At 41.2% G+C, this 23,430-nt stretch overlaps 1 protein-coding gene across 2 annotated transcripts in view; it reads left to right on the top strand.

Annotated features, from left to right (window-relative positions):
* The window catches only part of HSD17B4 (hydroxysteroid 17-beta dehydrogenase 4), a 429,215-nt gene that overhangs the window by 193,837 nt on the left and 211,948 nt on the right, over nt 1-23,430 (top strand). For both annotated transcript variants that reach the window (XM_077462215.1, XM_077462216.1), the window contains exon 11: nt 12,293-12,421. In XM_077462215.1, coding sequence (XP_077318341.1) covers nt 12,293-12,421 — 129 coding nt within the window. The remainder of the gene's footprint in view (nt 1-12,292; nt 12,422-23,430) is intronic.

Raw genomic sequence — 23,430 nt, 5'->3', positions numbered from 1 at the left:
AGCAATGATTTTAGATGGTTTTACCGTTGTACAATGTTAATGTTTACCTTATCTTGGGGATCATCGTGTACAACACTCATTCTGAGTCACGTTGGCTACAATTTACAATATGTATATTGATACTTTATATGCTTATATGCATATTATACGGTTCTATTTATGCCATTATTTGGTTTATTAATAAGTATAGTAGTGTTTTTGGTTCAACACACGCACCTCATTCAGAGTCCTAGGACTTCTGGGATCAGTGACAATGCTGGGGGGGGGGTTGATGGGATCAGTGGCAGTGGTGGTTGGATTAGTTAGACAGTACAATTTGACAAATTCTGACTCATATAGAGCAAAGCTGGGAATCTTTGGCAAGTATATAGTGGGGGATTCTACACTGACAAACCAACAATTACCACCAAAGTGAGGGGGATTTACACTGACAAACCAATGTGAGGGGGAATTTCCACTGACCATTTCTACACTTTTACCAATGTAATAGAATTTACACCAACTACCAATGTAAAGGGGACTATACAATGACCTCCAAGTAATGGGGAATTCACACTGACAACCATTGTCGAGGAGATTTACACTGACCACCAGTGTAAGGGCAATTTCGCACTTGCCACCAATGTAAAAGGAAATGTACATGGATCACCAATATAATGGGGGATTTTCCATCAACTGCTAATAAAGGGGGACTTTTGCACTAGCCACCAATGTAAGGGGGGATTTATACTCGCCACCAATTTAAAATGGCTTCTACATGGACAACCAACGTAAGGGAGAATATAACCACAAATGCAAGGTTTTTTTTTTGTTTTTGTTTTTTAACCAATCTAAAGAGTTTCTACACTGGCTACCAATGTGATGTGGATTCACACTGACCACTAATGTAATGGGGAATTAAACTGATTACTAATGTAATAGGGGGATTTACAGTAACCACTAATGTAAGGAGGGATTTACACTGACCACCAATCTAAGGGAGACCTTCACACTGGCCACTAATGGGAATGAAAGGCTTGTGCACCAAGCCCCAATGTAATGAGAATATTTGCACTGACCACCAATGTAGCTGAGACATTTAGCCTGTGTTCGCATTTGTGTGCGTTGGGAACACATGCAAAATCACTTTCCTGACACCACAGAAATGTGCTGCCCTTTTTAGCAGATAGACAGCAGCGCCATACTTGTTAATGACACCCTCAGAGATCTGAGATGTATGTATTCACATGCACCAAAATTCCCGGTGCTGTGGTACCATATTATTTTGAAAAAGGGTTCCTCCAATTTGCTTACCTTTGCAGACCAGGCTGATTTAAGGCTTAAAGCGGAGGTCCACCCTAAAATGGACCTTCCGCTCATCGGATTCCTCCCCCCCTCCGGCGCCACGATTGGCATCTTTCAGGGGGGAGGGGGGTGCAGTTACCTGGATAATCCAGGTAACTGCACCCACTTCCGGGCTAGCTCTCTGCGGAAAGGGGCGTACATTACGCCCCTTTCCGCAAGTGCCCGCCCCCTTCCGCAAGTGCCCCGCTGCCTGCTGGGAAACACACAGATCCCAGAGGCAGCGGGGACCGTCCTCATTGCGCAGCGCGGCTCGCGCATGCGCAGTAGGGGACCGGGAAATGAAGCCGAAAGGCTCCATTTCCTGATTCCCATACCCAAGATGGCGGCGGCAGCACTCGAGTGTCGATCTAGAGATCGGCTTCGGGTGCCGACATCGCGGGCGCGCTGGACAGGTAAGTGTCACTATTTTAAAAGTCAGCAGCTGCAGTATTTGTAGCTGCTGACTTTAAAAAAAAAAAAAAAACGCCGAGTCCCGGCGGACTCCCGCTTTAATGACCACAGTTGTAGGCAAGACTTTCAAGCATGCCCCTTTACCTCCCAGTGGGCAGAATTTAGCAGAGGTGATGGTGGATATGACCTCGGGAGAATCATATACACATGAATGCAAACTCTATTTACATATAAATGCTGCCGACCGTGGCTATTTACATATTAATGCAGGTGCTATTTACATATAAAGGCAGGCTAATTAAATGAAAACACAGGGACTACAGGTGAGTCATCTGTACATGGCAATAGGGCAAAGCTGGGCAGCATTAGTAACAGGACTTCACACTGAGCTATCAGGGCACGACACAAGACTAAGATTTTATGGGACAAGGGATAGTTGGCAAGTATGAAGCAGCTGCTATGGGGCCCATGGCAGCTGCCCCTTTTGCCCTGAATAGCAGGTAGGGAAGACTTGATTTCCTGTCCCATTCAGGTATGTCATTTGATCTTTAGCTACAAATATTTTTTGCCACTGAGGCAGATAAAGATGTGCCAATGTGCCCAAGGCCCTCCTGCACATGTAAGCCTAAAACGGCCATGTATTTGGGCATTCAAATGTTTTTCCTTACTGATCTAAATGCAGCCTTTTTGTTTTTAATCGGCCTGTACACAGAGACATGTAAACTTGCATTATGTATAGATCAGTAAGAAAAGAAAAATAGAACAATTTGTATTGGTAGACAGCTTTGTACGTGCATAAATATGCATATGACCGAATCCAAGAAAAGCTATAAGAATTTTTACACGTGTACCTTTTGAAAGTGCAAGAATATAATATGCTTTATTATACAGCCCATCTTAACATTTTTACGCAGGAGTTTCTGATGTTCATACCTCAGAACCGTGTTTAAGTACCAAAAGACTCCACTTGTTTACTGATGATGTGAATATAATTAATTAGTTTGCTGTGTTTCATATTTACAGTGGTGTGAAAAAGTGTTTGCCCCCTTCCTCATTTCCTGTTCCTTTGCATGTTTGTCACACTTAAGTGTTTCAGAACATCAAACCAATTTAAACAATAGTCAAGGACAACACAAGTAAACACAAAATGCAATTTGTAAATAAAGGTGTTTATTATTAAAGGTGAAAAAAAATCCAAACCATCATGGCCCTGTGTGAAAAAGTGATTGCCCCCTAAACCTAATAACTGGTTGGGCCACCCTTAGCAGCAACAACTGCAACCAAGCGTTTGCGATAACGTGCAATGAGGCTTTTACAGTGTCCTGGAGGAATTTTGGCCCACTCATCTTTGCAGAATTGTCCTAATTCAGTTACATTAGAGGGTTTTCGAGCATGAACGGCCTTTTTAAGGTCATACCACAACATCTCAATAGGATTCAGGTCAGGACTTTGGCTAGGCCACTCCAAAGTCTTCATTTTGTTTTTCTTCACCCATTCGGTGGTGGACTTGCTGGTGTGTTTAGGATCATTGTCCTGCTGCAGAACCCAAGTTCGTTTCAGCTTGAGTACAAGAACAGATGGTCAGACATTCTCCTTCAGGATCTCTTGGTAGACAGCAGAATTCATAGTTCCTTTTATCACGGCAAGTCTTCCAGGTCCTGAAGCAGCAAAACAGCCCCAGACCATCACACTACCACCACCATATTTTACTGTTGGTATAATGTTCTTTTTATGAAATGCAGTGTTCTTTCTATGCCAGATATACTTGGACATACACCTTCCAAAGAGTTCCACTTTTGTCTCATCGGTCCACAGAATGTTGTCCCAAAAGTCTTGGGGATCATCAAGATGTGTTGTGGAGAAATTGAGAGGAGCTTTGATGTTCTTTTTGCTCAGCAGGGGTTTTCTCCTTGGAACTCTGCCATGCAGGCCATTTTTGCCCAGTCTTTTCCTGATGGTGGAGGCATGAACGCTGACCTTAACTGAGGCAAGTGAGGCCTGTAGTTCCTTGGACGTTGTTGTGGGGTTTTTTGTGACCTCTTGGATGAGTCGTCGCTGCGCTCTTGGGGTAATTTTGGGCTGCCGGCCAATCCTGGGAAGGTTCACCACTGTTCCATGTCTTCGCCATTTGTGGATAATGGCTCTCACTGTGGTTCGCTGGATTCCCAAAGCTTTGGAAATGGCTTTATAACCCTTTCCAGACTGATAGATCTCAATTACTTTCTTTCTCAATTGTTCCTGAATTTCTTTGGGTCTCGGCATGATGTGTAGCTTTTAAGGATCTTCTGGTGGACCTTACTGTGTCAAGCAGCTCCTATTTAAGTGATGCCTTGATTGTGAACAGGTGTGGCAATAATCAGGCCTGGGTGTGGCTAGAGAAATTGAACTCAGGTGTGGACAACCACAGTTATAGTATGTTTTAACAAGGGGGGCAATCACTTTTTCACACAGGGCCATGATGGTTGGGATTTTTTTTCACCTTTAATAATAAACACCTTCATTTACAAATTGCATTTTGTGTTTACTTGTGTTGTCCTTGACTATTGTTTAAATTGGTTTGATGTTCCGAAACACTTAAGTGTGACAAACATGCAAAGGAACAGGAAATGAGGAAGGGGGCAAACACTTTTTCACGCCACTGTACCTGATTTAAAACTAAATGAAACAATTTTTTTTAGTACTGAACATAATTAAATACATGAAAAAAATACACTTCTCTTTTATTCTGAAATGTGAATAATGCAGTGCCCCTTGCTGCAGGCAGATTCTCAAAAGTGCCTCTGGGAGGTTCAGCGTCTATTCTTTTAATTTTGTGAAGTGTAACTTCCTTTCCCTATAGTTCTGACTCATCAAACTTTGATATCGCTTATCCAAAAAATGGCTTGTTGAATAATAGTATTTTCTGATAATATTGCTTTATTCATCAGAAAGGGAAGAAGTCTCAACGTGTTAATGGCGATGGGATTTTTACTGTGCGTTTAACAACTAATTCACAAAGCTTTTATTTATTAGGTAAAGACCAATACATTTGACTGTTATGATGACTTCATCTTTTAACCTGCTAGTAGTCACTGCCTGACCCCAATGGTTTTTCTGTGGAGCACCAAAAGGGTATAAAACTATCCTATTTGCATTCAAACGCTGTAGTTTAACTCTAAAACAATATTCCAGAATGTTTTCTTTCTTCTTCCTTCCACGCTTGGGTCTTTCTTGCTCTGCAAATCCCAGCTGGGGTAGTAAAACAGAAGCCATAAGCTTCCTTTTTGTCAATTTTTGTTTATCAATACTTATTTTATGAGACAAATTTTAACCACTTGCTTACCGGGCACTTAAACACCCCTCCTGCCCAGACCAATTTTCAGCTTTCAGCGCTGTCACACTTTGAAAGACACTCAGTCATGTAATACTGTACCCAAATTAATTTTTTGTCCTTTTTTCATACAAAAAAAAAGAATTTTTGAAAAAAAAAAGCTTTTTTTTGTTTGATAAAATTTAGCAAATTTATTAATTTCTCTAAATACATTTTGGCCACATATTATTATACTGCTACATATCTTTAGTAAAAATAAGCCAAATTAGTTTGGTCTGTGTGAAAGTTAGAGAGTCTACGAGCTGTGGTGCAAATCATTAAAAATGTATCACACCTGAAGTACTGGCGGCCTATCTCATTTCTTGCAACCCGAACAAACCAGAAAAGCACAAGAGTATGGCAATAACAAATGTGTGACACTTTTACAGAGCTTGGCCACATACAAAGGTCCAATATTGAAATGGCACCATCAGGCGTTCTAGGAGCATAAATTGCACATCTAATTTCTCAACCACCTATTACAATTTTGAAGGCCCTGGAGCATTAGGACAATGGAAACTCCCACAAAGTGACCCCATTTTGGAAAGCTAAAACTCCAACGTATAATCTGAGGCATAATGAGTCTTTTGAACGGTTCATTTATTTTTTTCCAGAAGTTTTTGAAAAATGTGGAAAAAAATACGCTTTTTTTTAATGCAAAATTGACCATTTATAAGATATTTACCTTCACACAAGGGATGTGAAGGTAAATGTCAGGAAGTGAGGGTTATGTTTACCATACTTCACTAATTAGTGAAGGATGGTAACTGCGGAAACAGTCAACTATGCAGAGGCCTGGTTGGGAAGGACATTGGGGACAATAAAAAGTGGTATCTCTTCCCACTCATCATTTGGAGCACACCCGGCATTTTTTTTGACATTTTTGGCCTGTTGGTCTGGGATGGATTTTATCAGGAAAGTGGCATTCAGTGAGTCTGCTAATAACATTGGATTGAATGTTTTCTGGTGGGCCATTCGGGTATATAAGGGCAGTGGTGATTTCCTCCTGGTAGCCAAGGAAGGTTTGGGTCTTGCAGTGGATTTGCAATAGATTACATAGGTGTTTGTATATGGCCAAATGAAACAAATAAATTGAACCTTTTTATACCACTGGTATGTTCGTCTTGTGGAAAGGTAGGGTTCGAGCATCTGGTCGACGAAGTCGACGCCCCCCATGAACATATTGTATTCGTAGATGCACTTTGGATTGGGCCATTCCTTGGTGTTCCTCCACTTCACAGCCAGAATTTCCTCATTCCGCAAACTCTCCGCCTCCCCTCTTAACTTCTTGTTGATGAGGCTTTGAGGAAATCCCTTCGTGTTCTTCCTGTGAAGGTTGCTGAACGGGGCAAACTTGTATAAAAATTGTCCACATACAGATGGTAGCCTTTCTCCAGGAGTGGGTTTATGAGTTCCCAAATGACTTTCCCACTCGATCTGATATATTCTGGGCAATTAGGGGGATGTAGCTGGGTGTCCTTCCCTTTGTATACCATGAAGGAATATGTATACCCTGTAGCTCGGTCACACAATTTATACATCTTTACCCTATAAGGGGCCCTTTTGGTGGGAATAAATAGTTTTAAGCCCAGCCTGCCAGAAAATTTGATAAGGGACTCATCCACACACATGTGCTGGTCTGGGGTAAACAACTGGGGATAGATTTCAGAAAAATTATTTATTAGCGCCCAAATTTTATAAAGCTTATCAAAATTTGGGTTATTTTGGGGAGGGCACTGGGTATTGTCGTTATAGTGTAGGAATCTCATAATCATGAGATATCTGGTCCTGGGCATTATTGCGGAAAAGATGGGCATGTGGTTGATGGGACGAGGTGACCAATATACACGTAATTCAATTTTTTGGGTTAGTCCCATACAGAATGTGAGGCCCAAAAAAATTGTAAACTCCTCCACTGTTGGGTCTCCACTCGTAGGGATGGGCATAAGAGGACGTTGGGTTAAATCAATCGGTGAAAAATTTTCTGTGTCCACCTGGACTCCTGGCTGGGCAGTGAAAAGGGGACTGTTGGCTTCTCCTGAATTAGGAGGAAGCCACAAGGGGTTCTGAAGGGAATAGGAAAGGCTGGCATGGGATCTAACCCTTTGGGACTGAGGTGACACCCCACTGGTTCGTGGCCTTTCTTGCCTAGGTACTGCTGTGCTGGTGGATGCCACTGCTTCCTCACCAGTACACCTTCGTCTGACGGGCGGACTCTTGTCGTCCTCCTCTGAGGCTGTCATTGTACCACTGCTTAGGACAGACTCGTAGTCAACGTCAGACTCAGAATCTGAATATGAGGAGGAATCTGAAGCGGAGAGCTCCCTGATGCTCTCGTCGGCCGCAAGAATATTGTTCTCCTTGGCTGAAGATAATCTTCTAGTCTTTGTTGGTGATGACAGAAAGCAATTATGACAAGTGACACTGACAGATGGCACCAAATTACACATGGCACTGATGATAGGTGGCACTGATGACACTGATACATGGCATTGGTGACACTAACAGATGGCACTTGGCCCTGATGACAGATGGTACTGACAGTTGGCACTCATGACAGATGGTACTGACAGTTGGCACTCATGACAGATGGTACTGACAGTTGGCACTCATGACAGATGGTACTGACAGTTGGCACTCATGACAGATGGTACTCACAGGTGCCACTGGTGACAGATGGTACTCACAGGTGCCACTGGTGACAGATGGTACTGACAAGGTTGCACTGACAGGTGGCACTGATGGCAGATGGCACTTGCACTGATAGGTACTGTGGGCACTGTATATGTGTTTGTTTGTTTTTTACACTCACAAGCACAAACTGAAGCACAAGTTGCTCTCCTTCCTCACACACGGTCTCTGTGTGAGGAGGGAGAGCTGGCAATGAGAGATGATCTCCTATGTTTACATTTGAGATCATCTCTCATTGGACACAAAGATCGAGTGCTAAATAGCCGCTGAGATTGGCCATTTAGCACGATCTGTGATTGGCTGTGTCCAACGGACATGGCCAACACAGATTTTCCCCGATGCAGGCCCCTGGGGGCGTGCGGGGAGGGAGTAAACAGGAGGACGTCCAGAGATGTCCTCCTGGCAGTTTGCGTCCGTGCTGTAGCCGTCTTTTGGTTATAGCTCGGGCGCAAAGTGGTTAATATATAATTGAAGCTACTGTTAGAAACAGCCTTCCTGAATATCTCCCTATCAAACCAATAGTGTTGCCAATATTCACTAAAATTGTTAGTGGACATAAATGCAATATAACTTACATTATTCCTGCTAAATATAAAAGATAAAACTGTACTGAGCTAGTAAATAAAACTCTGTGTGAATGAGGTCTTGGGGCTCATTCATGTGGGTGCTGTGGTCTTTACAGTGTGAATCAGTTTTTTATTTTTTATGTAGCTGAAGCTGTGGGAAGGCATCCTATGTTATCTTATTGAGATTCAGCAGCTGTATGAACACAGCCGCGGGTCCTAATTTAACTACGTGGGTGCAGGTGTACAGCCCTGAACACACTGTGTGCTTTTGAGGTCACTCGTCTGCATCTGCACACCTGTCAAATCAAGACCTGCAGCTGTGTTTATACAGCCTCTTTGTCCTCAGAGTAACAGACACCTGTAGCCGCACAAACACATTTTATTAATGATTGTTTACAATTTATTTTTCACAAAACTGTTAGGCAGGCTTTGAATTATCAGGGGTCTAAAAACTACCCTGAATGAGACAAATAAAAAAAACCCTAGTCTTTTCGCTGCACTGCAGGTGAATAAACAGGGAGCTCTCTACACAAAGGCTCCCTGTTCATTCGTTTTGAAGCATAGTAAGCATAGCCATCTTTCAGCTGCTACAGGGAAATCATAGTTGCCTAGTAAGGTTGAATAAAGACACCAGTTCATCCAGTTCAACTTAAGTGAGTGTGCGTGTCTACAATTATTCCTATCCCTGTCCCTGTATATTGCATCTGATTTAAGGTGCTCATCTATTATGTTATTTACAGTACCCATATAGCGCCGTCAATTTAGACATACATTGCACACTCACATCCGTCCCTACTCTCAGGTGACCCACAATCCAAGGTCCCCAACTCGCATTCATATACCAGGGCCAATTTTTGGACAAAAGCCAATTTAATCTACCAGCATGTCTTTGGAGTGTTGGAGGAAACCAGAGTACCCGGAGGAAACCCACGCAGGCACAGGGAGAACATGCAACCTCAAGACAGGTAGTGTCATGCTTGGGATACAAACCAGCGACCCTTTTCTACTGCTAGGTCAGAGTGCTACCCACTACACCACGTTTCTGCCCTTAAATTCCAGGATCTGATTTCCCACACTTGTCAACTGCCCTGGGCCCAATACAGAAGGCTGGTGGTTACCCCCTTATGGATGGCCCTGTATATAATCTATATTGCACTCAGTTTATTCTTCTAAATATGTATGTATATATTGGGCTTCTACCATCACACTTTATTCAGTTGAAATGTGTAATCCTGGGTAAATGGCTTCATAGGGTAGTTTACTTTTTTACAGTGTAGAATACATTGGAATATTTGTCTCATAAAATGAACCTTACCCAACAAACTAAATCAATAGTGAATGCTGTTTAGGCATCTTGTTGAACCTGCAAGTGCTTTTATTAATGTGAAAATCAATCCCTGTGGAGCCCCTTTGATCCCAGGCTGTACATGTGATCTAAACTTCTGCCTAAATCTAGATTAAGCCCTACCCTTGTCTGGTTCTTAGTGCAACTTCAACTTGTCAGCGATGGACAAGAGAGGACATGGCCTAAATGACAAATTCAAGAAGAGAAAAAAAATAGACCCAGTCCCCCCCTTATTTGATTTAAAACAATAAATATCAAACCATGCACCCCCCTTCTCCCCTTAGGTCTACATTTTACAAAGGGGAGGGCCGCACCAGGCAGGATCAGTCAGATCTTTTAGATGATACAAAGGGCACTGTGCCGTTCATGCTTTAACCACTTGACCACTGGGCACTTAAACACTCTTCCTAACCAGACCAATTTCCATCTTTTGTTGCTCTCGTATGAAATGTTATTTTTGCTCTATAAATCAAAAAAACTGAAAATTCTGTAAAAAAACAAAACAAACAAAAAACTAGTTTGTTAAAATTTATTGGCAGAGTTTTGCACAGTGTTGCAGAGAATGGGCATTAGAGTATTGTCTCTGAGCAGCCCTGTGGGCACTACACATCCAGCCCACAGCGCTGCTGCCTTCTATCCCCCTCTCTCACTGTATTGATCGGTACAGAGAGGGGGGAGGAACCGGAGTCATGACGTGACTCCGGTTTGTTTACAAGTGATCGCTATCAGCGGTTGTTTACCGCGGGGGGCAGGGGGCACGCGGGAGCAAGATTCTGAGAGGATGTCCCACGGACTTCCACCCAGAATAAGCTGACCACGCTGTAGCCGTCTTTCGGCTATGGCACGGTCGGCATGTGGTTAAAGGAACAGGCTCCTGTGTTTTTTTTTTTTTTTTTTTCAGGTTACAATACTTTAAATTTAAAATACAGGGTGCTACATAGAGATTTAAGTGGAATTATAGCTAAAATTAGTCTTCCCTTGGTTACTATGTATAAAAACTAAAACCTTTTATATTATGTATTTTTGCAATTTACAAAACCATAGTCTAATCTAGACAATCAGCAATCCACCTGTGCTTTACTGAAAACCGTGTGCCAGCCAAAGGTGGCTGTTTTCAGTCACTTCCTGGAGCTGTTGTACAGTACACAAGCACTGCAAGGTGTGCACCTAAAGCAGAACTAAACACTGCAATACTTCCAATTCAATGATCTGATGGTTTTTGGCCATCAAAAGTTGACGCACCAGTGCGCCAATGCCGAGAATACCCCAAGCTGTGCATACACTGCTTAGTGTACATGCTAAAGGAGATTGCGAACAAGCAGGTATGTCTCCTTTGCTATAAAAAAAACTGCCATCTCTCAATTTTTCAACAATTTAGTTCCACCTTAAGAACTGTTACTCTAAAAAATGTCCGGTCATGTTATGTTCACTTGTTGCGTTATTAATTTAAAGTTGAACAAAAATATTACAGAGCACAGATGCAAAACTAACATTCATCTCCAGCAAGGCTTTTAAAACACCTAGACATTTTCAAAAAACATAAAAATATGGGGATTTGGTCACACCATATTGCTATATGGTGCTTAAGCCCACTTACTGCGACAAAGTACCCCATGATTAGTGGGTCCTACACTATCCATAGATTGGGAGAGCCTGCGTCTCTGAACCATGGGAGCTATACTCCTCTCTATGGGATAACATGAGGTCTCCACCATGACCCAGGTGGTCACTAATGAGAGGTACTTACTGAGGGAGTGCGGTGCTCCACCCAAAAGAATTTGCCCCCCAAATATCTTGTTTGTTTATTAATTTAAAGTTGACACCCGAGGCAGATTGCATGAACACTGTGCGATTTCAGTGCATTTTCCACATTACATATATGTGAATCGAGGCTCAACATAGTTGCCTAGCTTTGGATTTTCCATTTTTTTCTAACACAAACTGTAATATATTTTCTTTCTTTATGCAATGTACCCATAAGCAGCAACACTGGCCCTAGCATGATATCATGAGCAGACTAAACTAATATTAAGTGTTGGGACTTAACACAATGCCAACCTTAAAAAGCATTGAAGTGCAGCACTATTTACCTTTATACTACATATAAAAATGTCTTGAGGAGAGAATCGCTCGTAAATCTTCGATGCTTTTTACATTAACTTGTCGCTGTTCAACCTGTTCATTATCTCCTATGAGGACTATACGTTTCCAGTATCACAGCTCCAGCCTGCAATGGATGCACCCTGTCATTGTTATACTCCACAGCATTTCACTTCCATTCTGATGGTGTCCGCAGGGCCAGCTTCATAGAATGAAACGTAATTTTGCTTTTTGGAGACAGGTTTTTGTGCGTTCACAAAGAGAATGAAAGCCCTGTGTGCTTTTATACATTTTGGACTGAAAGGTCTCTTCCCTCCTGAGCCACAGAGCTTTGTAGCATAGGAAAAATGGCGAGACCTTTTATAAAGCTGATGGCAAACAAGATGCAGTTCGTTTTTAAACACTTTGAACATCCTTTAGAAGTAAGTTTATTCTGCATGTCTTCATACTCTTTTACATCACCTTGAGGACGCTGATCAATATTTTCTATTCCCTTGTTGTAATTAGTGCGATGGGAAAGAACTGTCGGCGCCATTATCAGACAGAAGAATCGCCCAATGACGCCTGAAGCTGTACGTGATGAGTGGATAAAGATTTGCGATTTCGATAATGCCACTAAGCCCCAAACAATCCAAGGTAACCATATATAAATGAGGCTGCAAAATATTGTTTAGGCCAACTAATGATTGGGAGCCAGTCAATGTGGTTAGAGGAATTGTTGCAAAATGTGAATTATCCAGTTTATAAACCATGTATAATCCGTGGATAAAAACTCTATTCCAGTTTGTCGCTGCACTGGGCTCTGCCATATTTTCTCTCAAACAACATAAGACAAAACAAGAAGGTCATTTACACTCTGAACATTCTAACCACCTCAGCCGCTCTCTGCATAAGTCAGCGGTATATTTATGAAGTGGTAATTTTGAAATTCTCCAAATATTCACAGCAGGTAAATCTGTCATCTGTCAATCAATGTCAAACACTTGCAGTAATACATCTGTAGGGAATGTTTGGTCAAAGGCACTGCTTTATAAATATACACCGTTTGCCTACCTAGTGGAGGACACTGGATGTGCTACTCAAGTCCAAAAAAAGATGTCCTCCAAGTACACAGGATATGTGTAGTTCTGTCCCTCTGCTGTGTCTTCCCTCCCAATTGCAAATCTCAACTTGTAAATGAAGCCTGAGAGTTGCTGTGTAAATACAGTGTAAATGTACGTAACGCTGCTACCTTTGTATCTAATGTTGCATTTATCTGCAGAATAGATAGCCTTCATGCTGCTTTTGCACTCACTGTTCCATTGCAAAATTGTAGATTTTGCATTTTTGCACCTGTGAAAAAAAAGACTCAAAACGCAATTAGAGGTGCATTTTTTGCAAGTTCTTGGTGTTTTTCCCTTAATGGGGAAGTGTGGTGTTTTTTTTATTTATTTTATTTTTTTCTGCACGGAAAATGCATAAAAAAATGCAGCATGCAGGTCTTAAAAATGCAACTGACCCTTAGTTGTGCAAAGAGTTTCATAGGATTCAAGGGTCATGCATTTTTCTTCCACTTTTGGTAAGGCAAAAGCGGAAGAAAAACTGAGTGTGAAAGGGGCCTTAATCTGCAGATGTTCTCAGTTAAGCAGCCTGACAAGTTAGAAGAAAAATAATATAATTTGTCTAATTGAATCCACCTTAATCAGCTCTAATTAACTATTTCTTTTTCTTCTCCCTTCAACTATTATTTTATAATTTTGTCATTTTAAACAGGACAAATTACCGAATAGAAAGAATAACATGTTTTTTCTGAAAGTCTTTATTACAAAAAAAAGCCTTGTTTATAGTTTTAAGATGAAGTAATGCATTTTTTTTAAAGTGCTTGTAAACCCTATCCTATACCCAGTGAAGTGAATGGCCTCAGATGAAAAAAAATCTCCCTACATAAGTTTTGCTTGTATATCTGCTGTCTTTCCCTTTCTACACACTTTGGAAAGTGCAGATCTTTCTTCCTGTTTCAGCAGTGGGAGGGGAGTCTGAGCATATACTGTGTGAGAGCTGATTGGACGAAAGGGACATGTCCCCCTCCACATAGGCAGAGGAACGAAGAAACATGCAGAGCTGTAGTCTGAATAGACAAGCTCTCTGCTTATCTACCTCTAAGCTCCCCTCCATGACACAAATTTTCAGCTACTGTTATCTCATGTGTTGGAGAACTTGTCAGAAGTGACTTTACTGATAACTGAGGAACGGAGCCGCAGAAAGACACCGCATTTAGAGTTTTGGAGAGGGATAAGTAAACCGTACAGACATATGCACCTAGGTCACATTTCATGAACGGGGTTTACAACCATTTATTGCCAGGTAAACTGGTCTATAGCAGAAATGTAAAAACTGCTTTGGTCCATAGGAGGTGTATAGGGGTGAAAGGGGAAGTGTTTAAAGATCATGGGCCCAACAAACTATTGGTGGTACAGAGTGAGAAATTGCTAAAGGGAAATTGGGTACGATTTTTCAGTGTAATTGACAAGTGGAGGAAATGTCATGGCAGATGTATGGTATTACACAGCTGATTCATCCTGATCCACCCCCAGTTTAAACTTTAATCAACAATGATAGTCTTCTAAAAATCTGTAATAGAGCTGCATGATTCTGGCTAAAATGAGAATCAAGATTTTTTTTGCTTAGAATAAAGATCACGATTCTATGTTAGTATAAGGAAGGGAGGAGGAGGTGGAGCTTCACTTTTCTTTTACCTTAATGCCTAGATTGCATTAAAGTGGTTGTAAAGCATCAATAATTGCACCTGAATGCATCCGCTGCTGTCAATCAGATCCAGTGATGCGGGGGGAGGGCCCGAGAGTCAATGGATGCAGCAGCAGGATTCGGGTGCACCCAGGGAAAGCGTCTTTCCATGGGAGCACCTGACGAAGAGGAGGGGCCAAACAAGGGTTTACAACCCAATTAAGCTTGGGTGGGTTGATGATCGCTAAACCCACTAGTACACAAGAATGTAATCGGGCTTGTTGAGTGACTGTCATATATTTCAGTGGAACTAATTGAGAGAGAGCTGCAATCTATTGCAAACTGTCTACTCTCCAATTATAATCTGATCATTTTTTTTTCTTCAGTTTTTGCAGCTGAGGGGTCTGTTGATCTGCAGATTGGCTAATCTACTAAACCAAACAAGCAGAATAATAAATTTTTACATGCCCACCTTTCTTTAAGATCATTGGAAGTCAATGGGATGTTGTGTCTGCTGTTCTCAAGTATTAACAGCTATAACTTGCTTCTTGATGAAAAAGATATTCTTAAAAAATTAACTGACCTCCAGGCAACAGCTAAAGGCATAGTTGAATTAACTACAAAAAGATTTATAATTTTGTTTAGCCACTCTTGTACTCCAGACATCCCAAACATGACTAGGAGCTGAACATACCCGCAGACTGCTCTGCATTTAAAATGTTGTACATTCTTTTCTGTTGAACTACAGAACGCATCCCCCCCGTGATCCATCAGAAAGGAACATGAACATTGCTAGGAATTTCTGTACCACAAAAGCACTGCGATGGCTTAAAATTCCAACTCCGTGTACAACAAGTAAGCCCCATGCAATGGGGCCCACACCCCTCTGCCTGAGCCCACACCGCAAGGTTATTTTTTAATGTATTTTTTGACAGAATGGCTGAAAAATATCAAGTTCTACCAGCAGATAGAACATTATGTGGGAAATAACACTAACCTTTATTGCGAGAGTGTTACATAGTAGGTGAGGTTGAAAAAAATACACAAGTCCATCAAGTCCAACCTATGTGTGTGATTATGTCAGTATCACATTGTATATCCCTGTATGGTTGTGGTCATTCAGGTGCTTATCTAATAGTTTCTTGAAACTATCAATGCCCCTCGTTGAGACCACCGCCTGTGCAAGGGAATTCCACATCCTTGCCACTCTTACAGTAAAGAACCCTCTACGTAGTTTAAGGTTAAACCTCTTTTCTTCTAATTTTAACGAGTGGCCATAAGTCTTGTTAAACTCCCTTCGGCGAAAAAGTTTTATCCCTATTGTGGGGTCACCAGTATGGTATTTGTATATTGAAATCATATCCCCTCTGAAGTGTCTCTTCTCCAGAGAGAATAAGTTCAGTGCTCGCAACCTTTCCTCATAAATAATATCCTTATCAGCTTTGCTGCCCTTCTTTGTACTCGCTCCATTTCCAGTGCATCCCACTAATCTCATTGCGCATTAAGCCCACTTGATCCTAAAACCTCACCTCTATTAGCTTAATAAGTTAATGCAAAAGTTGACAAACCCTGGTGGTGAGACTAAGCCTCCATTCACACCTAGGCGATTTGAATCATGGGTGGAATTGCTGCAATTTTGCCCACAATTCCAGAATAGTAGCAAAACATGGGATGCTTTTGCGATGACATTTACTTGTTAATGGCACCCTAATTGCGGTGCGATTTTTGCCACTCAAAAAAGGAGCAGGAGCTTCTTTTGGGAGGCAGCATTTTTTCCTTGATTGCAGCACAATTTATCACGTGACAACATGGGTTGCATTAACAAGTAATGGCATCGCAAATGCCCCCTTCGTTTTGCCGTGATTCTGGAATTGGGGCCAGAATCAGTGATTCTACCTGCGATTCAAATAGCCTAGGTGTAAATGGAGCTTACAAATTTCTGCGGATGAGTACAAAGGGATTAAGGGCAGCACAGTGATGTAGTTGGCATATCTGCCTCGCGGCACTAGGGTCGCTGGTTTGAATCTCAACCACGACACTACCTGGCTGGAGTGTGCATGTTTTCCCTGTGCCTGCGTGGGTTTTCTCTGGGTACTCTAAATTGTCCCTAGTATATAGTGAGTATAGAAAAGAATCTCCCCTCTTTAAAAAATCACATTTTGTTGCTTTGCAGCCTGAAATTAAGACAGTTTTTGTTTTGTCCAGCTGTATTTACTAGTGCAACTTATAACATCCGAATGTAACACCAACATATAAAAAAAAAAATAAAAAAAAAAAAAAAAAAAATATATATATATATATATATATATATATATATATATATATATATATATATATATATATATATATATATATATATATATATATATATATATATATATATATATATATATATATAAAAACGGAGTTGGAAAAGTATCACCCAGTGATACACGTCAGTATTTTGTTGGGCCATGTTTTGCTTTAATTACAGCCTTTAGTATGGGATATGCCTCTACTAACTTTACACATCTAAGTCATTCCACAGATTTTCAGTGGGGTTTAAGTCTGGGCTCTGTCTAAGCCACCTCCCCGCCTGCTCAGCCATTCACTATCTATCTCTCTATCTCTCTATCTCTCTAATATATTGTTCCTGGAGAAGGACAGAAATGTTCTATCCCGCTGTGTACTGTTGCTGCGGGTGCATACAATATATATATTGCTGACAGCTATTTTCAGTAAAAGCTGTAATTGGGTTTAACAGACCAAAAATGAAGCAGATAGGAGATGTTTTCTTATTGTCTTTGAATACACTTTATTAATTAAATGCATTGAGACTTTGGCACATGTTACAGTGTGTTATCCGTTGCTACTGAGAATATATAGTACAAATTGGGAGGATTCCCTTGCAAATCTTGTCACACAAACACATAGAAGTCTGCAAGAATACAAACTAGCTAAAAAAATAAATAAAAAAAATGCCCTGTAAGATCTTTCTTATCCCAGTGGCTTGGATGAAAATGTGTTATCTTCTCTCTCTTTGATGAAAATTCCTTGTTAAGAGAAAGATTGAAATCTCCTTCAACAGTTCCTCATAAATCCCCGAGGAGAGATCTCACATCCTGACATTTAAGACATAAACCGTGCATTGGATAAAGTGTGTGGTAGACTTTTTTTTTTTTTTTTATTCGCTCTGCTACTGTAATTGTATGCCCTGTTCTTTCCTTGCTAATTGTCTGAAGACTATTTACTTTTAAATACTTAAATATTAAAAGGCTAATATGTGTGGTGGTGACAATTGATTATTCACTTAGTCGTCATGTTTTTTTTTGACATTCACAATTTTTTTTATTTTTTTTATAGATTTTTTATTTTTTTCCCCTTGCTTTTCACATTTACACTGTCTGTATGAAGCTACTTTTCACTGTAACATTGCAGTGATGACATTATCGTTCCCATGTGTGTAGATTTGCTGGGTTACAAAAATTAATAGTACATGAAGTCAGAAAATGGATTGGTGGATATCTTTGAAGGACCAGAAAATTGCAGACGTATGCAAAGAGTTTGTCACCCCCCCCCCCCACCCCACCCCCAATAAAATGACACATTTGTCTAGTTAACAAGACCTCTGCAGTGCATTTGTCTGTATATAACGATTTGCTGAGCAGGGCCCTGTGATCCTTTTTGTATTGAATAGTGTTGTAACTATACTGTCTCCTGGAAAAGGCCTGTTTGGGGTTTACAAATCTCCCAGGCGACGCTTTTAGAGATCTCTGATTCTATATTCAATTTGGGTTTTGCACCTCTCATTTATGGCGATTTAGGCTTTTATCTGAAACTAAGGCCCCTCTTAACACTGGAGCATTGCTGGCATTAGTGGTAAAGCACCGCTAGTCTTAGTGGTGCTTTACCTCTGTTATAGCGGCGCTTTTTGTCGCTAGTGAGGCGCTTTTAACCCCCCCGCTAGCGGCCGAAGAAAGGGTTAATAGTGTCCGTTTTGCGGCGTTGCCCATTTATTTCAATGATCAGGGCATTTTGGGAGTAGTGTATACACAACTCCTTCACCGCCCCAAAGATTCTGCTTGCAGGACTTTTTTTTTTTTTTTTTTTCTCATCCTGCAAGTGCACCGCCCCATTGTGAAAGCACTCCCAATAAACCCTGCACCTTTTTATCACTATATGGGTGGATTGGTATCTGTGCCTGAAAGTGTGCTCACCCCAGGGAACTTTTGTATCTGCTAGCTCTCTCTATCTATATCTCTTTCTATCTATATCTATTAATATATATAATAAAAAAAATATCTTTATGTACATTTTTAAGGTGAGACACCTTTGCTGTGTCTTTCAATTCCTTTAGAGATTCACATCCGATGTGGTACTCCTGCTTCCATCAGATATGTAACAAAAAATTGGAGATGCAATCTGTTTCTGTTCAAAAGAATTTTTCTTCAATCTTCATGCATATACAGGACTGCACAGTTTCAGACAGGAACGCTGTCCTTTTATCAAGTTGCATGTGCAGTGTCCCACATGCTGATCAACTTTTTTTGGCTGATATGTGTAAGCCGCCCAAGAAGAGCACTCAGGTGTATCCCTTCACCAATCTCAAAATTAACCATTTCATACTTTTATTCCTCTCATATTATCAATTGCATACTATAATAACATACTTAATAATCTGAAAAGTAACAAAAGAAAATCAAATATAAATGCAATAAAAATGCAAAAAAATGCAAAGAAAATGTAAACAAAAAAATAAAGCTCAAAATTCCAAAGACTTATTCACACCAAACTAAGAAAAATGTATAACTAGTACCATTATCCCATTGAGCCTGTATGGGCTAACAACATTGAGAAACATTCTGCAATTTAAACAAATAGAAGGCTAGACCCTGCTCTTGGTATATCTATACAAAATAGTGTCCAAACAAATCTCTGGATTACACTTGTGCAGCATACGCAGCCCAACTTTCAAAAAGCACCTCTCTTCAGTCTAAAAAAGACATAGCTTTAAAAAGATACATTCATATACCTAAATATTGAGCACATCTGTTTACAAAAATAAATAAATAAAAGTCATAATCCTTATTTAAATCATGGGGATGCAAAGAATTCAGCAGTTTTATCCACCAAATTTCTCCCACATAGATCAATCTACATGGACAAAAAAGCATATACTACATAGGAAGTTTGACATGTATGGTAACCGCAGATATAATGTATTACTTTTGGGTTTTAGAGCTTATAAAACGATCCCCCTTTTACATTTGCATTACTCTTCCAGTTTCTTAGGATGCTGACTCTAGCAGCAAAAAGTATATGCATTGTCAGGATTCTAAAAGCGACAGATATTTTGCCTACATTGATACTTGGTAAAGTTAGGTTAGGGTCCGGTTTTTGTATACAGCCACTAGTGAAGGAAATAAGTCTGAAAAAACTGAATTCCAGAAGAATTTTATATTTGAACACTTCCAAAACCCATGATAAAACATACTTTCTTGTGAATAACCTCACCAACATAAATTATCGCCCAGCGGTGAAAATTTGGCTATGCGGGAAGGGGTCAAATACCATCTATATACCATCTCTTGCATAGTGTCCTAGTAAGTGATATTTCTGGTACATTTGTAGTTACTCTGGATGGCTGAGTGCCATTGAGAGTCAGTAAAATTACTATGGAGATCGGTTTCCCACTTTAGAATAGATGTGGTTTTCTCAAAAATAAGTTTGGAGCTGAGAAGGGTGTAGAATAAGGAGATGGCTTTAGAATTGTGAAAGGTCCACGCCTCCTTGGGTATATTAATGTTTGTCACTTCACAGGATTGGAAATTTGAGGTCATTTGGGCGTAGGTGACACATTTTTCACTTGGAATGTTATATATTTGAGCCATTTGTGCAAATGGCAAGAATTGCTTATCTTTCTTCAAATCTATGACAATTATGTTGGAGCAGGAGTTCCATTTTTTTGAGAGATACAATGGGGATTACAGATGGTAGCGAGGAGAGAGGGAGTGGGAGGGTCAGAGGCGGGATTATCTGTATAGTGTTTTGTATGAGGATTCTCAAGACCTAGATAGTGGCTGCTATTGTGGGATGCATGTGTTTTTGAGAGTGTTTTGATAAAGGGAGCTAGCCAAAAGCAGTGAGTTAAGACTGCCTTTCACTACAAAGGCCTGTTCTATTGAACACCAAAATTTTTGATGGGGGAGGGGCATATTCAGTGTAGTTTTTAAATACAACTATTATAGATATTTGAATAAGACTTCATTATGGCCACTTGTAATCCTCTGCAAAGCAGAATGAACAGTGATGGAACACAGGGTTGATCGCAATATGGTAATCCTTTCTTCCAGTCCAAGCATCGGTTATTTCTTATGTATTAGAGAAAGGGGTGTTCCCATAGGAGGCTGTGCTATCAAGAATTGCAGATCCTTAGGTAAGGCAGCATATAGTAGTCCTTCTTTTCTTTCCGTTCAACATTTGATGTGGATGGGTGACTTTTTCCCCTTGTTGATATTGTATTCTGACAGCCCAGAGACTTTCCCGTCATCAGAATATATTGATTAGCGCTGCCAGCTATAGCCTGTAGCGCTGATAGGACAGCAAAAATCTGGCAGGACAACTGTGCAGAAGTTGATCTGTAGATCGACTTCTGTACAACCACTCTGCCCATATATGATTTGGCTGGTTCTTGCTGAACCGACTATTTTGATCCAAGTATGGCCAGCTTAAGTAAAACCATGTACACTTGCACTTGTAGTTAATTGGTTTATTTAGTGTTTTGCCTGGAGTTCAGCTTTAAGAGCTTCAGCGCGAAAGAAAATCTATTTCACTCTGCTGAGGGCATGTCAGCTGGGCTTTCAAAGCACAATTCAATTAAAGAAAAGGTCCGTTCTAGTTAACCTATTGCTTGATTTTAAATTCTTCAAATGTTACCTTATGATGTTGTTCATTCTGGAAAGGTTTCTTTTTAGCAGTTCTTTTCTCCTTGAGTCTCATCGTTTTCACTTTTCTTCTTTTGGCAGTACTTTTCTTGTATTTGCTATACTTCTGCTAGTTGGAAAGTAAAATTATCCAGGCTATTTTGAACAGTGACAATGCATTTTAACTTTGTATTAGGACACTTTTTCCTAGATCCCTTTCTGTTTGGGTTCTTTTTGCAGGTTTTCTTTTCTGGTTTAGTAAAAATATGGTTACTGGGTGAGTACGGAAGATCTATCCATTGAAGCCCTCCCAGATAACAGTAAAAAATCCCAAAAATTCTCACCACTCTATCCTTTACAAAAACTAAAGGTTTCGGTAGACATACACTCTATATAAGTGGTCATCAACCCTGTCCTCAGGGCCCACGAACAGGCCAGGTTTTCAAGATAACTGAAATATATCGCAGGTGATATCATTTGCTGCTCAGTGATTGCATTACTCTAGTCTGCATCGCCCAAAGGTAATACAAAAAACCTATAAGTCCGGCGGACTTTTTCTTCCCAATAAGTCCGGCGGACTTTTTCTTCCCAATAAGTCCGGCGGACTTTTTCTTCCCAATAAGTCCGGCGGACTTTTTCTTCCCAATAAGTCCGGCGGACTTTTTCTTCCCAATAAGTCCGGCGGACTTTTTCTTCCCAATAAGTCCGGCGGACTTTTTCTTCCCAATAAGTCCGGCGGACTTTTTCTTCCCAATAAGTCCGGCGGACTTTTTCTTCCCAATAAGTCCGGCGGACTTTTTCTTCCCAATAAGTCCGGCGGACTTTTTCTTCCCAATAAAAAACTTTTGGGAAGAAGTCTTGACACAAAATTGTCTGCCGGACTCGGCAGTCCGGCGGACAATCCGCCCGTCTGTGTGCTAGTCCGCCGGACTTTTGAAATGAACGGACTTGCCCACACGGAGTAAAGTCTGTGTTGTGTTTTTTTCATGTACACTTTCTCCTCAGGTGAATGGGTAGGGGTACATCGTACCCCATACCCATTCATATAGGATAGGGGGCCGGAATCTGGGAGCCCACTTATTAAAGGGGGCTTCCGGTTTCTGATAAGCCCCCCGCCCGCAGACCCCAACAACCAACGGCTAGGGTTGTCAGGAAGAGGCCCTTGTCCTCATGAGCATGGGGACAAGGAGCTTTGGGGGGATGCAGGGCCCCCCTTCCCCAAAGCACCCCCCATGTTGAGGGCACGCGTCCTGGTACAGCTCAGGAGGGGGAGGGGCGCTCGCTCATCCCCACCCCCTTTCCTGACTGGCCAGGCTGCGTGCTCGGATAAGGGTCTGCTATGGACTTTGGGGGGACCCCCATGCCGTTTTTCCGGTGTAGGGGTTCCCCTTTAAATCCATACCAGGTGACAGGGCTAGCGAGGTGTCAATCTCGCCAATGGAGGCGGCGACATTCACTTCCTTTGCTAGTTCCGTCTACCTGGAGCCACGTTCAAAACCGACTTTACTCCGTGTGTGGACAAGTCCGTTAATTTCAAAAGTCCGGCGCACCCCCGCCATAGTCCGGCGAATTGTCCGCCGGACCTAGTCTGCTGGAAAAGTCCGGTCGTGTGTGTAGGTCTGCTCGTTCGGAAAGTCCGGCGGACCTCCGCTGCATAGTCCGGTGGGTTGTCCGTCGGACTAAGTCCGCCAGATAGTCTGAACGTGTGTACGTGGCATTAGTGATCCTGATGAGTTGTTGCCAGTGTCGGGATTGCCAGTCTGACATCAGAGTAAAACTCCATACTGTGGTGTATACATGTGGAGGTTTTGTCAGTGTGGCTAAGCAGATACTTCTGTCCACTTGTATCAGAGCATGCTATCATTCTATGTCTGGAATTATTAGCTTAGTCGTTGAAGTCCAAATGTATTTTATGAAAAGTTCTGTGACTCGTGCAAATATGTATTTAGTCTATACATGGCTTGGTTAGGACTAAAATAATAATCTACAATATGATTCATGGAAATCTTAAAATATGTG

This window comes from Lithobates pipiens, unplaced genomic scaffold, assembly GCF_037356315.1.
Source record: "Lithobates pipiens isolate NorthernLeopardFrog02 unplaced genomic scaffold, aLitPip1_a1.2 Scaffold_3, whole genome shotgun sequence".
Taxonomy (NCBI): domain Eukaryota; kingdom Metazoa; phylum Chordata; class Amphibia; order Anura; family Ranidae; genus Lithobates; species Lithobates pipiens.
Note: the sequence above shows the minus strand (reverse complement) of the source record. Positions and strands in the feature narration are given on the sequence as shown.